The sequence below is a fragment of the Pristiophorus japonicus genome, chromosome 24 (assembly GCF_044704955.1).
Source record: "Pristiophorus japonicus isolate sPriJap1 chromosome 24, sPriJap1.hap1, whole genome shotgun sequence".
NCBI lineage: Eukaryota > Metazoa > Chordata > Chondrichthyes > Pristiophoridae > Pristiophorus > Pristiophorus japonicus.
Window position 1 is genome coordinate 4,137,191 of NC_092000.1, and position 13,983 is coordinate 4,151,173.

Genomic DNA, 13,983 nt, shown 5'->3' on the forward strand with positions numbered 1-13,983 from the left:
ACCTGACCGTCAGCAATGAAGTAAAGCACCGAACTTTTTTTTCTCGCAGTCCCACTCAGAATGGTCGAGCGCCTGCGCCGTAGCGGCGCTCGGAGCCCTTCTCCCTGCCGCCTGGCTCACGGCCAGCTCACACCTGCTTTTTGCCAGCGGTCCTTCTTGGCAGGTGCCGGGTCGACCCGAGGTCAGTATCCCTCACCAAACCTGGGCGATTTGCAGCATGCCGACCCGGGCGGGTGGCATGACGTCACGCCGATGGACCCCTCCGCGGCCAGTCTCCGCCGGGCGGAGCGTGGATGGCGGACGGCCGGTTCCGGAGGCATCGCCCAGAAAAGCGACATTTCCGGCGGAACCTCGGCGGCCGCGGCCACAAACCTCCACCAATTTCGGCTCCTATGTCCCCAAGTTCTAGACTCCCCAGCCCGGGGGAAACATCCTCCCTGCATCTACCCCCTGTCAATCCCCCTCAGTGTATGTTTCAATCAGATCACCTCTCATTCTTCTAAACTCCAGAGAAATATAAACCAGACTGATTCCCGGGATGGTGGGACTGACCTATCAAGAAAGACTGGATCAACTGGGCTTGTATTCACTGGAGTTCAGAAGAATGAGAGGGGACCTCATAGAAACGTTTAAAATTCTGACGGGGTCAGACAGGTTAGATGCGGGAAGAATGTTTCCGATGTTGAGGAAGTCCAGAACCAGGGGTCACAGTCTAAGGATAAGGGCTAAGCCATTTAGGACCGAGATGAGGAGAAACTTCTTCACCCAGAGAGTGGTGAACCTGTGGAATTCTCTACCACAGAAAGTTGTTGAGGCCAATTCACTAAATATATTCAAAAAGGGAGTTAGATGTAGTCCTTACTACTCGGGGGATCAAGGGGTATGGCGAGAAAGCAGGAATGGGGTACTGAAGTTGCATGTTCAGCCATGAACTAATTGAATGGCGGTGCAGGCTCGAAGGGCCGAATGGCCTACTCCTGCACCTATTTTCTATGTTTCTATGTAACTCAATCCCTCCTCATCGGACAATCCTCTCATTCCAGGGATCAATCTAGTGAACCTTTGTTGCGTCACCTCTAAGGCAACAGTGCAGGGCCCGTCAGTAACCTGGGGCAAGGATTTTAAAGGTTTGAATGATCCTCCAGTGTCCTGTCTGTTGCAGGTGTCGTGTGCTCACTTGTTCCACAAGAGGATAGAATGGACGAAGGAAAGACTAGCAGTTGAGGAGTGTGTGTGCTAATGGCATGGGAGAAGTGAAGTGAGAGATGTGGGACGGTGGGGATGGGGGTATGAGGCTGTGGAAAAAGGTGTTTGAGGCTTGTGCATGTGAGTAACTGCTGTGAGGGGAGTTGGATGTTAAAAGTACTTGGATCTGCACTTGAAGTGCTACAACCTACAGGGCTACAGACCAAAAGCTGGAAAGTGGGAGTAGGCTGGATAGCTCTTCTTTGGCCGGCACAGGCATGATGGGCCAAGCGCCCCCCTTCCGTGCCATAAATTTCTATGATTCTATGGATGGCCATAGTGCAAGATGCTGAGTTGCAGCTCCACCTTAACCAGAGAGCACCAAGTTATTTGTCCTCATGTTGCTTTAAGAGGATGAAGTGTGTGCTATCACCCAAGGTGGGCAATCAGGGAAAAGGTAGAGGTGTGTAGTACATGACCTTGCCTGCCCTGCTGAGTACGTGGAACTTTTGGTGATGCTGCTATGTAGTCCTGGGGCGCTGAGGAAGTTGGCACACAATGCCAGTGCCAGTTCACCTCCCTCCAGGTGGCACGAGTGATAATTATGGGTGGCTTGGTGGCACGTACACCCAGGAGCCTGTTTGTCCTGCCTTCAGTGGCCCCCAGGAGTCTTGGATGTGAAGTTGAGCATTTTTTTCCCTCTGGTTTGGTGCTGTGCCCTGCTGCCCTCTGGAACAGATGGTGCTTCAGTGCTCGTAATTCTGTACAAGTGTAAAAAAACAACTAAGTTGTGCAATGAAGTCCTAAGACAGGAAAGTAAAACACCATACAATATTTCTTGTCCAGTCTGATGCTGAACAGGACAGGGTGAACTGCTTTTTCAAAGGCTGCAGAGAAGTTTCCAGGCAGTTCAGCTAGTTGCACTGTTTTTTCATATTAATGTCTGCACCAATCATGAATGCACATGAGCAGACCCAGGAAGCTCACTTGTATATCTCTCTAATGGCCACCAGTAGATATCACACATTTTCAAAGTTGCAACAGTGGTGTAAAGAAAGACTTGCATTTATATAGCGCCTTTTACGATCACTGGACATCCCAACGCGCTTTTCAGGCATAGAAATACTTTTATTTAAGTGTAGTCATTGTTGTATTGTGGGAAACGCGGCAGCCATTTTGCGCACAGCAAGCTCCCACAAACAGCAATGTGATAATGACCAGATAATCAGTTTTAGTGATGTTGATTGAGGGATAAATATTGGTCAAGACACCGAGGCAAACTCCCCTGCTCTTCTTCAAAATAGTGCCATGGGATCTTTTACGTCCATCTGAGAAGGCAGACGAGGGCCTTGTATCAATGTCTCATCTGAAAAACGGCACCTCCCTCAGTACTGCCCCTCCGACAGTGCGGCACTCCCTCAGTACTGCCCCTCCGACAGTGCGGCGCTCCCTCAGTACTGCCCCTCCGACAGTGCAGCACTCCCTCAGTACTGTCCCTCCGACAGTGCGGCACTCCCTCAGTACTGCCCCTCCGACAGTGCGGCGCTCCCTCAGTACTGCCCCTCCGACAGTGCAGCACTCCCTCAGTACTGTCCCTCCGACAGTGCGGCTCTCCCTCAGTACTGTCCCTCCGACAGTGCGGCACTCCCTCAGTACTGCCCCTCCGACAGTGCGGCGCTCCCTCAGTACTGCCCCTCCGACAATGCAGCACTCCCTCAGTACTGCCCCTCCGACAGTGCGGCGCTCCCTCAGTACTGCCCCTCCGACAGTGCGGCACTCCCTCAGTATTGCCCCTCCGACAGTGCGGCGCTCCCTCAGTACTGCCCCTCTGACAGTGCGGCACTCCCTCAGCACTGCCTCTCCGACAGTGCGGCGCTCCCTCAGTACTGCCCCTCCGACAGTGCGGTGCTCCCTCAGTACTACCCCTCTGACAGTGCGGCGCTCCCTCAGCACTGCCCCTCCGACAGTGCGGCGCTCCCTCAGTACTGCCCCTCCGACAGTGCAGCACTCCCTCAGTACTGCCCCTCCGACAGTGCAGCGCTCCCTCAGCACTGCCCCTCCGACAGTGCAGCGCTCCCTCAGTACTGCCCCTCCGACAGTGCGGCGCTCCCTCAGTACTGCACTGGAGTGTCAGCCTAGATTTTTGTGCTCAAGTCTCTGGAGTGGGACTTGATTCCACGACCTTCTGACTCAGAGGCGAGAGTGCTGAGTCATAGCTGACACATTTTGAGGGAATTGTAGGCCACTAGTCAAGGAGAACAGTCTGTGGTCTGTGCTGAGTTAGCTGCTCTGAGCCAAGACAGTGTTTATGATTCTAGAAATGGGCCGTGTGTTCTTTAGCTGGACTCAGTCATGGCTGCTGCTGCAGAATCTGGATGGGTACAGGTTGACTGGGCAAGATCAGGCTGGTCTGTGCTGCTCCCTGTGTCTGCCATTACTCAGTATTTAGGGTGTAGCACATTTTGGAACCTCTGCCAAGAAGAATTGATCCAGTTAAGAGAGCAGAGGAGAAAATTACGGGTAATATATTTTCAGGTCTTCTCCTGGGAACCACATACCTGCTTGGAAATGTTCTCATGGAGGTAGATCATGGGTTGTCTTCTGCTTCCTTTGTACTTTCTATACTGTGCACCATTCCTTTTGCTATCTTTTTGCATCCTCTTTGGTAAGATTTCTCTGTCAGACTTTGTAACTTCTGTTATAGGTGTTATCACAGAACGGTTCCAGCGCGGGAGGAGGCCATTCGGCCCGTCGAGCCCGTGCCGGCTCTCTGCAAGAGCCCTTCAGCCAGTCCCACTCCCCCGCCCTCTCCCCGTAACCCTGCACATTCTTTGTCCTTCAGGCACTTATCCAACTCCCTTTTGAAAGCCACGATTGAGTCTGCCTCCACCACCCTCTCAGGCAGCGCATTCCAGATCCTAACCACTCGCTGCGGGAAAAACGCTTTCCCTCATGTCGCCTTTGGTTCTTCTGCCAATCGCCTTAAATCTGTGTCCTCTGCTTCTCCACCCTTCCACCAATGGGAACAGTTTCTCTCTCTCTCTACTCTGTCCAGACCCCTCATGGTTTTGAACACCTCGATCAAATCTCCTCTCAACCTTCTCTGCTCCAAGGAGAACAACCCCAGCTTCTCCAGTCTATCCCCGTAACTGAAGTCCCTCGTCCCTGGAACCATTCTCGTAAATCTTTTCTGCTCCCTCTCTAAGGCCCTCACATCCTTCCTAAAGTGCGGTGCCCAGAATTGAACACAATACTCCAGTTGGGGCCGAACCAGTGTTTTATGATGGTTAATCATAACTTCCTTGCTTTTGTATATATATATATATATATGGGACAGATTTTCGCCTTCACTCTGCTCCGTTTTTCATCCCGGAGTGGTGGCAGTGGTGGTGGTATGCCTCCAGAAGAAATAAGTAATGGACACCTAAGGTAAGTATGATTGTTTTTTCTTTTAACTTTTTTTGCGACGTGTGTTGTGGTGGCGTGGGCAATGTATTGGGAATGCTTTTGTGGGGCTTTTTTCCGGGTTTTCCCCCCCCCCGCCAGGCGTCCCTCAGAACGTTCCCGGCCCGACTCTTTAGCTTGGGATTTTCCCATCCTAACGCCCAAGAGAGGTGTACAACACCTCCCTTACCGCTGCACCCCCTGACACAGGACCCAGTTACCCAAAGTCACTGAGGCGCAAACTGTTTCCAGGCACAAACTTTACCGCCCCACCGCCATTATCGCCCCAGAAATATCAAAGCCCAAAATCCAGCCCTAATATATGCCTCTATTTATGAAGCCCAGCGTCCTGTATGGTTTTTTAACCACTTTATCAACCTGCCCTGCCACCTTCAATGTTTTGTACACATATACCCCCAGGTCTCTCTGTTCCTGCACCTGCACTATATAGAACAGAGACATAAATAGGGAAAATAGAGGCATACAGAGAGAGACAAACACAGAGAAATAATTCCCAGAACCAATGTTTGCAGAGATTTCTTAGAAAATTGAAAACCATTTTGGTCAAGCCCATTCCGTCCCTTCCCTCACTGCTGAACTACTGGAATCTACCAGTGAGCTCAGTGCCACATTCCAGCCCCTAGTTTTGGCAAATGCTTTTGATGGCAAATGAAATAATCTGCCACCCCACACTGCCAAATCTGAGCTGGCCCAGTGAAGTTCTCCAGGACCTAGCCGTTTGTGGTATTCCATTGACTCGGTCGTTGTTGGTGGACGCAATGCAAGAGAGAAGAGCCAGAAATTAATTGCCTTTATTGCCAGCCAATGGGGCTTTCTGCTCATCAAATTCAGCGGTGCACCTAATTTAATTTTTACCCGACTGAGTTGTGAATGAATTCTGGATATTTCGCCGCTCCGAAATCTCTGAGTTCTCCAATTCTGGCCTCTTGTGCATCCTCATTTGCATCGCTCCAGAATTTGAGGCTGTGCCTTCAGCGCCCGAGGCCCTAACCTCTGGAATTCCCCATGTATACCTCTCCTCTTTTAAGGTGCTCCTTGAAAATGACCTCTTTGACCAAACATTTGGTCACCTGTCCTAATATCTACGTTCTACCCATTACATATGTTTTGGTGCCAAGGCTAAAGGCAATTCTCCAGATGGGGTCAGACCAAGGTTATGTATAACTGAAGTATCACCTCTTCACTTTTGAATCCGACCCCCTTGAGATAAAGACCAACATTCCATTAGCCTTTTTAATTATTATTAATACCTTTACACAAGCTGTATTTTTACACTTGGATGGCTAAATCTCTTTGGTCCTCCATAGTTCTGAGCCTCTTGCCATTAAGCAAATGTTCCAATTTGTCTTTCTCAGATCCAAAGTGGATAAGCTCACACCTCCCCACTTTACTACTCCTTTGTAAGGCTGATGTAGATGTAGAGCAACAACTATCATTTTACGTTTAGATGGCTAAGCCAGATAATTGTGTCGGGTGTAACGGAGTGTATCATTGTGATGCCTCCTTTGTATTTGTGACTCGGGCATTGGGTCGTTCTGTGTTCCATGGTCTGCTCCGGGTGACCATGGTGGCACACTGGAGTTTTTGCAATTCTCCATGAATCAGGTGTCTGCATCGGCCACGGTTTGTGCGGTTGCGGTTTAGGGTTGCCCATGCCTGCGGGAGTTCGAGGCCAGGGATCTTCCACGTTGGGTCTTTCATGAGGGGTCCGAAATTGGCAGCGTTACCGCCGACTGCCGCCGCGATCCACTGACATTCCTCTCCGGGTTCCGCCCTGTGCCGGTTTGCACTTGGGCTGGGAGCGGGCGGGAGGGGAGACCCGCCGAGAACCGCCCGCTGACGTCAGCAGACAGCCAAGTGGCTCAAGTGACCTCCCGCCCGCCGAGATGCCAGATTGGTGCGGGCGGTAGTCGGCGGTAGTCGGCACCAGAACGGGGAAGGGCCGTTGCGTGGAGGACCGGTCTATCCCCGACGGTAGGTATGAAGACCTGCAAAAAAAAGGTTAGTGAACATTTTTTTTAAATGTTTCTTGCCGCGACTTACCTGCATGGGGCCCACTGAAGTTGTTCTGGTTTTTTTTTTTTGCATTGATTTTTCTTTTCAGCTCTTGGGCCCGACTCTATCCTCAGCGGCACGTGGGCGGCGAGAGCGTTTGCTGCCGAGCTTGAGAGCTCCCGCCCGCTGCCGCCCAGAGTGACGGTGGAAGTCCCTCTTTTGCCACCGAGCGCCCTTTCAAGGACCTTTTTGCCAAAACTCCCGCCCAAAGTACCGTCAGGTATCTCGGCGGCCATTAGTGGTCCTTTGGGCGGCCCCTGGCCTTCACCAATTTCGCCCCTTCGAGGTGTTTGTGACTTCTTAGGAACTCCATTCAGCTTTCCAAGTATCAGCAGGACTGAAGTCGCATTGTCGAAGGTTAAGCATGTGGACCCAAAGGGCCTCGCTCGACAGTAGTGAGGGACATTGTTGAGATCCTGGTAGATGGGAAGACATTTGTTTTCCACGATTTGCTGGATTTCTCCCATTGAGCTCCATCTACCATCGTTTTGCTCATTTCCATTCCTTATCAAGGTGCCAGTGACCTTAGCTGGAAAGTATGTTCATGCAAATGTTAGATGAGGATCGGATTAAGCTTGGACATGTATATTCTGCCTTCCCTGGGAGGGCAGGCACACCAACATCAGTGTCCTCGACTAGGCCAACATCCCCAGTATTGAAGCACTGACCACACTCTGGGTCGCTGGGCGGGCCACATAGTTCGCATGCCAGATATGAGACTCCCGAAGCAAATGCTTTATGCGGAGCTCCTTCATGGTAAACGAGCCAAAGGAGGACCGTGGAAACGTTATAAGGACACCCTCAAAGCCTCCCTGGTAAAGTGCGACATCACCACTGACACCTGGGAGACCCTGGCCGAAGACCGCCCGAGGTGGAGAAAGTGCATCCGGGAGGGCGTTGAGCTCTTCGAGTCCCAACGCAAAGAGCGCGAAGAGGCCGAGCGTAGGCAGCAGAAGGAGTGCGCGGCAAACCAGCCCCATCCACCCCTTCCCTCGATGAATGTCTGTCCCACCTGTAGCAGGGTCTGTGGCTCTGGTATCGGACTGTTCAGCCACCAGAGAACTCACTTTGGGAGTGGAAGCGAGTAACTCCTCGATTCCGAGGGACTGCCTATGATGAAGGTGATGACTATCAGGATTGACACGAGGAGAATAGCCAGTTGGGTGACATACCAGAAGTTGTGGAATCTTAACATGTCAATAGTTTCAGGAAAGAGAGAGAAAAAAAAAGGTGAGAAAGAATAGAAAAAATAATTCTACTCTCCTTGTTTAAAGTAGTGATGTCTCAGGTTTTGTAAATGTGACAGTGTGATATTAAAAGGGTGGGTGTTCATAAATAAATGTTTTCTTATTTGTGTAAGAACCCATGATGCATTGAGGTCAATCTCATTGAAAGACTTTCCCGTGGGCTTAACGCAATTGAGATTATATTGGTGCACGGATACCTCCACAAACAAAAATAATGTTTGACAATGTTTTCTCCTGAAGTCGATTCCATTGCGTGGGAGTCTTAGCATCAGCAATGTATTATCATGTTGAGTTACTTTGGCCAGGACAGTTCTATAGCTGAAACCTGCTGGTATAAACCACTATCCGGGCATACATTGGCGTAGAGTTGGAATTGTGCAGCGTGGCAATTTGAAGAGTATTTGGGCTAGGCTCTGTTTAAGCCAGTATACCTCCACCATCTCACTCACAGCCGTCCCTGTGCTGGATCTCAGTAATGTGAATGTTCCAGTCAGCTGACTGCAGAGACTGGGAGCACAGGAACCGCTTTACAATTATTTGTTCTCACGGATAATATGCTACTGAGGAACATGGAACGTATACGGCGAGGATTCCCTACAGGATCCCTGATCATCCTAGGAGAAAGGTATCTAATCTCATGAGGGCCCGAAATACCCAATCCAGGTTTAATGCAATAATTATGCCAAGCTATAAAGACCAAGGTCATTAGATTTCAAAGTGCGATCCAATAGGATTATTTCAGTGCTGCGCCCTTAGATTATGAAGGTTCAAGGTTTGATCCTGGGTCAGTGTTGTGTAAGCTGCTCTCAATCGTGGGTGCCCGTTGAGGATCTACAATTGGGTTAAAATGAGGAGAAAAAAAAGCTGCTTGAGTTCCAGCTCCTGAATATTATACAGGGACTTTGCTGGAAAGGGCTCAAGTGTATGGGGCCGAAATTGTCCCCATAACCAGAAAGTAAACGTACTCACAGATTTGACCGATATGCACCTCTTTGGTGTTTATTTCCGGTGGGGGCGGTGCTGATGGTCAGCCGTTGCTCTGGGTCATAAACGCGCAGATGTGCCACATCGTGCTGACGCGTCACAACGCCCCTCCCCTTCAGTTAAAGGGGAGGGCCGCTGCAAACTCGGCATGGGGTTTAGTTCGGCCCACTGGGCCACTAGGCGGGTGCAGGGCTGCCTGACGGTGACCCGACCGAACCCGTGGGCACCGTTGTCGGGCCGACCCTAGCAGTCGGCCCGACACTTAAAATAAAGATGGTGATCGCGGCAGCGCACCCTCCCCTTTAAGGGCGGACGCTCCGGCCAGGCACTCACAGCTTCCCACGGGGAATTTCCCGCAGGACTTAAGGAGGGGGGCAATTTTGGCCCCTATATGTTAGATTAGAGCTGGGTTGAACTTAGATATGATGCCATCCCCCCCTACCCAGCCCTCCACCCCCAGCCAAAATTTGTTGACATAGGGAATGAATGGCCGCTTACATGAAGAACTGTAAACTAGCATGAGCCTGCGCATTTAAGTGAGGTGCGAAAACAGAATGGGGAAAGACATTTGCTGAGATGCTGCACAGCCCTGTATGTATATTTCAAAGGGGCAAGTCTCCTTTCTTGTGTCCGGCGGCCTGCATGGATCCAGAGGCAGATCCAGAGTGTGGGAGTACAACTCACGTGTGTTGTTGCGTGCGGATATGTGACCTGTGCACTCTGTGTTTTTTTTCCAGTATTGTTGCGACAACGGGGGCAGAATTTGATCTCCGAACTCTGCGTGCAGTTCGAGTCCTCCGACCCTTGAAGCTGGTTTCTGGAATTCCAAGTAGGTATCGCACAACTGTTTAAAATTGTTTTAAAGATAATGAGCAGTAGGTTGCAAGAATTATTCACCCATGAAAAATTATTCATCTGCGACCTGAAGCGATGCACTATGAAGTGGTAGCATGGGGCCTTGAGCCTCACATTGGCTGCCTGCCCTCTACCAAGCTGAATAGTCCTTAATACAGACAGCGGGGCCCGAATTTTAACTTTAGAGTGGGCAGAAAGTGAGATGAACTGGAAACTCATTCGTTGCTCCAGAACATTAGAACATAGGAGCAGGAGGAGGCCATTCAGCCCCTCAAGCCTGTTCCCCCATTCACTACGACCTAACTCTATATACCCACCCGATCCTCATATCCCTTAATCGGGATTACATCGGATATATGGCACAGAAACAGGCCATTCGGCCCAACCAGTCCAGGCCGGCGTTTATGCTCCACTCGAGCCTCCTCCCGTCTTTCCTCATCTAACTCTATCAGCATAACCCTCTATTCCCTTCTCCCTCATGTGTTTATCGAGCCTCCCTTTGAATGCATCGATACTATTCGCCACAACCACTCCCTGTGATAGCGAGTTCCACATTCTCACCCCTCTCTGGGTAAAGAAGTTTCTTCTGAATTCCCCATTGGATTTCTGGGTGACGATCTTATATTGATGGCCTCTAGTTATGCTCTTCCCCACAAGTGGAAACACTCTCTCTGTATCCACTCTGTCAAAATCTTTCATCATTTTAAAGACCTCTATTAGGTCACCTCTCAGCCTTCTTTTTTTAAGCGTAAAGAGACCCAGCCTGTTCATCCTTTCCTGATATGTGTGCCCTCGCATTTCTGGTATCATCCTTGTAAATCTTCTCTGCACCCTCTCCAGTGCCTCGATAACCTTTTTATAATATGGCGATCAGAACTGTACGCAGTACTCGAAGTGTGGTCTATTCAAGTTTCTATTCAAGTTTAGTACAACTTCATTACTTTTCAATTCTATCCCTCTAGAAATAAACCCTAATTCTTGGTTTGCTTTTTTTACGGCCTTGCTAACCTGTGTCGCAATGTTTACTGATGTGTGTATTTGTATCCGAGATCCCTTTGTTCCTCTACCCCACCCAGACTCCCTCCCTCCTATTCTTCCTACCAAAATGTAATACCTCACATTTATCTGTGTTGAACTTCATTAGCCAATTATATGCCCATTCTGCAAGTTTATTAATGTCCCCCTGTAATTTGTTGCAGTCCTCCTCAGTATTGACTATCCCCCCACAATTTGGTGTCATCCATAAATTTAGAAATTGTGTTTTTGATTCCAAAGTCTAAACCGTTAATATAAATTGTGACCAACAGTGGTCCCAGCACTGATCCTTGTGGAACACCACTACCCACCTTCTGCTCCTGTGAATAGCTACCCTTTACCCCTAATCTCTGCTTTTTGTCTTGAAGTCAGCTAGCGATCCATTCTGCTACTTGTCCCCTGACTCCGCATTCTCTCACCTTGTTCATCAGTCTATTATGGGGTACCTTATCGAAGGCCTTTTGAAAATCTAGATAAATTACATCTACTGCATTACCCTTGTCTACTCTCTCAGTTACTTCTTCAAAAAAATTCAATGAGATTGGTCAAGCAAGACTTTCCCTTTTGAAATCCATGCTGACTATTCATTATCATACTTTTGGCTCCGAGATGTTCTTCTATTTTCTCCCTTGGCATGGATTCCATTATTTTACCCACTACCGATGTTAAGCTGACTGGTCTATAGTTCCCTGCGCATATTCTATCTCCCTTCTTAAATAGAGGTATTACATTAGCTATCTGCCAGTCCTCCGCCACTACACCTTTTTTAATGAATTATTAAATGTGTGGTATTGCTGCTGCTATCTCTTTCCTAGATTCTTTTAAAATGTGCGGATGTAATTCGTCCGGACCAGGTTTTTATCCTCTTTATGTTTGTTTAGCTTATTTAATATATATCCTCTTTTTATTTTAAATGCATTTATTTCGTTACTAATCTCAGGATCCAATGTCATGTTCACCTGTTGTATCTCCCTCGTAAATACTGAAGCAAAATAATTATTTAATATTTCTGCCATCTCTCTATTGCTGCCTGTGGTATTATCTTGTCCATCCCTTAGTGGCCCTATTCCTATCCCATTTCCTTTTTTATTTATGTGCCTATAAAATATTTTACTATTTTGTTTTATGTTCCTTGATAATTTAGTTTCATAGTTCCTCTTTGTCTTCCTAATTGTTTTTTTGACTAAATTACTTTGTATTCTCCCTTATCATGCACTCCCCTGCTGTCCATATACTTAATGTATGTCTTTTTTATTTACCCTCAATTTTTCCCTTATGGCTTTATTCATCCATTAGTGCTTATTTTATTCTTGTTTTTTAGCAGAATATATTTTTCCTAGACTCTGTTGAACACCATTTGAAATGTTTTCCATTGCTGTTTTCCGTCAATGGGGCTGAATTCACGACCCCTGCAGCCGCGTACGATGGAGCTGCCAGATTCGTACAAATCGTACGAATCTGACCAAAATAGGCATTTTCTGGTGGAGAGTTGGCTATAAGCGGAAGACCTGCATTTATCAGCGTAAGTCTTTTAAAGGACAGAAAAATCTTTTGTTTTAAATAATTTAAACATTTAAAAACCTGTGAAATAAGGTAAGTTTATTTTTAGACGCTTTGAAATATGTAAATTTATATTTCAAAAAATTTAATTTTTGTTTTAAATAATGAATTAAATTCCATTTTGATTAGTTTTAAATATGGGATGTTTTTAAAAATTTATTTTAAGTGTTTATGTATTTTGGTGGGTATTCCCATTCATACTTACGGTGATTCCCCACATACGGAGCTCACTACAAATATGAATGGGAATGCCCCTACTTTGATTGGTTGGGCCGGCCCACGTGATCCAAAGCACGCTTGTGAAATGCCTGCGCCCCTGAGATACGTGGGCCTTCACGTAGAGGCCCAGGACCACAAGTCTCTTGAAACTCCCGGACCACCAGGTAAGTTCGTAAATTTTTTTTAAGTTGGAGGCTTCTGCCCACGGGAAGCCTCCAAACGCAATTTCTGCACCATTGTTGTCCATTTTATTTTCTCAATTTCTATACTCAGCCCCTCAAAATCCAACATACATATGTAAAAAAGAATCCTGTCAGCCTTGGGTGGGTAGAGCAGGTTAAAATTCATAATGGAGGGCTCCTGGTGGCTTTCCTGTGGTTAAGCAACCCGGGCGATTTTACGCACCTGGTTCTTGCTGAAAATTTTCCATTACCCGGAACTAGTGTGCTTCATTTTAGTGAGCGTAAAAATCGCACCATATCACAAAAAAAAGTGTTGGAAGATATAAGATATTTCTAAGGGATGCTTTACAAATCAGGGACCTAATTGGAGTTTCTTTGTGTTTCAGGTTTACAAGTCGTGCTCAAGTCTATCATGAAGGCAATGATCCCCCTGCTTCAGATTGGGCTGCTACTATTTTTTGCCATTCTCATGTTCGCTATCATCGGATTAGAGTTTTACATGGGAAAATTTCATAAAGCATGCTTCGATAGCAACAGTACGTTTGTGTGTCTGAGAGTGCACCTGTAGAAATCTGGATGAGGCTGCAATTTAATCCAGCGCTTTGTTAGTCATAAGAATGAAGCGTAAATTGTCATTGGATTAGACTCCACACCCCTGAGATTAAATTACAGCCCTATCCATACTTTCTGTTGTTTGAGTTTATAATGTGTACTGTCGTCGTGAGGAGTGCTAATGAGAATTAAATGTACAGCTAATGTGGGACTGAACTATATGAACGAGGAAGGCACGAGTTTTGCACTTTCTTATTCATTCCTGGGATGTGGGTGTCGCTGGCAACGGCAGCATTTATTGTCGTCCCTAATCACCCTCGAGAAGGTGGTAATAAGCCACCATCTTGAATACAACTGAGTGACTTGCTAGGCCATTTCACAGGGCGGTTAAGAGTCAGCTACATTGCTGTGAGTCTGGAGTCACATATAGGCCCGACTGGGTAAGGACGGCAGATTTCCTTCCTTAAATGACAATAGTGCAACAATTCAGAAGTCTAGGACTCTTGCTTACTAGTCCAGCAACATAACCACTGCGTTACCGCTCCCCCTTTTTCCCCGGCGTGCTGATCTCAGTCAGTGCGAGAGTAGCAGTGCAGAAAACGTCTCTGTACCCATTTGCGATGGAGGGGGATATAATCAGCCTG

General features: G+C 47.8%; 1 protein-coding gene across 1 annotated transcript in view; it reads left to right on the plus strand.

Annotated features, from left to right (window-relative positions):
* The window catches only part of LOC139238010 (voltage-dependent P/Q-type calcium channel subunit alpha-1A-like), a 587,825-nt gene that overhangs the window by 257,625 nt on the left and 316,217 nt on the right, over window positions 1–13,983 (plus strand). The window contains 2 exon segments of the mRNA XM_070867408.1: window positions 9,674–9,765; window positions 13,174–13,335. Coding sequence (XP_070723509.1) covers window positions 9,674–9,765; window positions 13,174–13,335 — 254 coding nt within the window.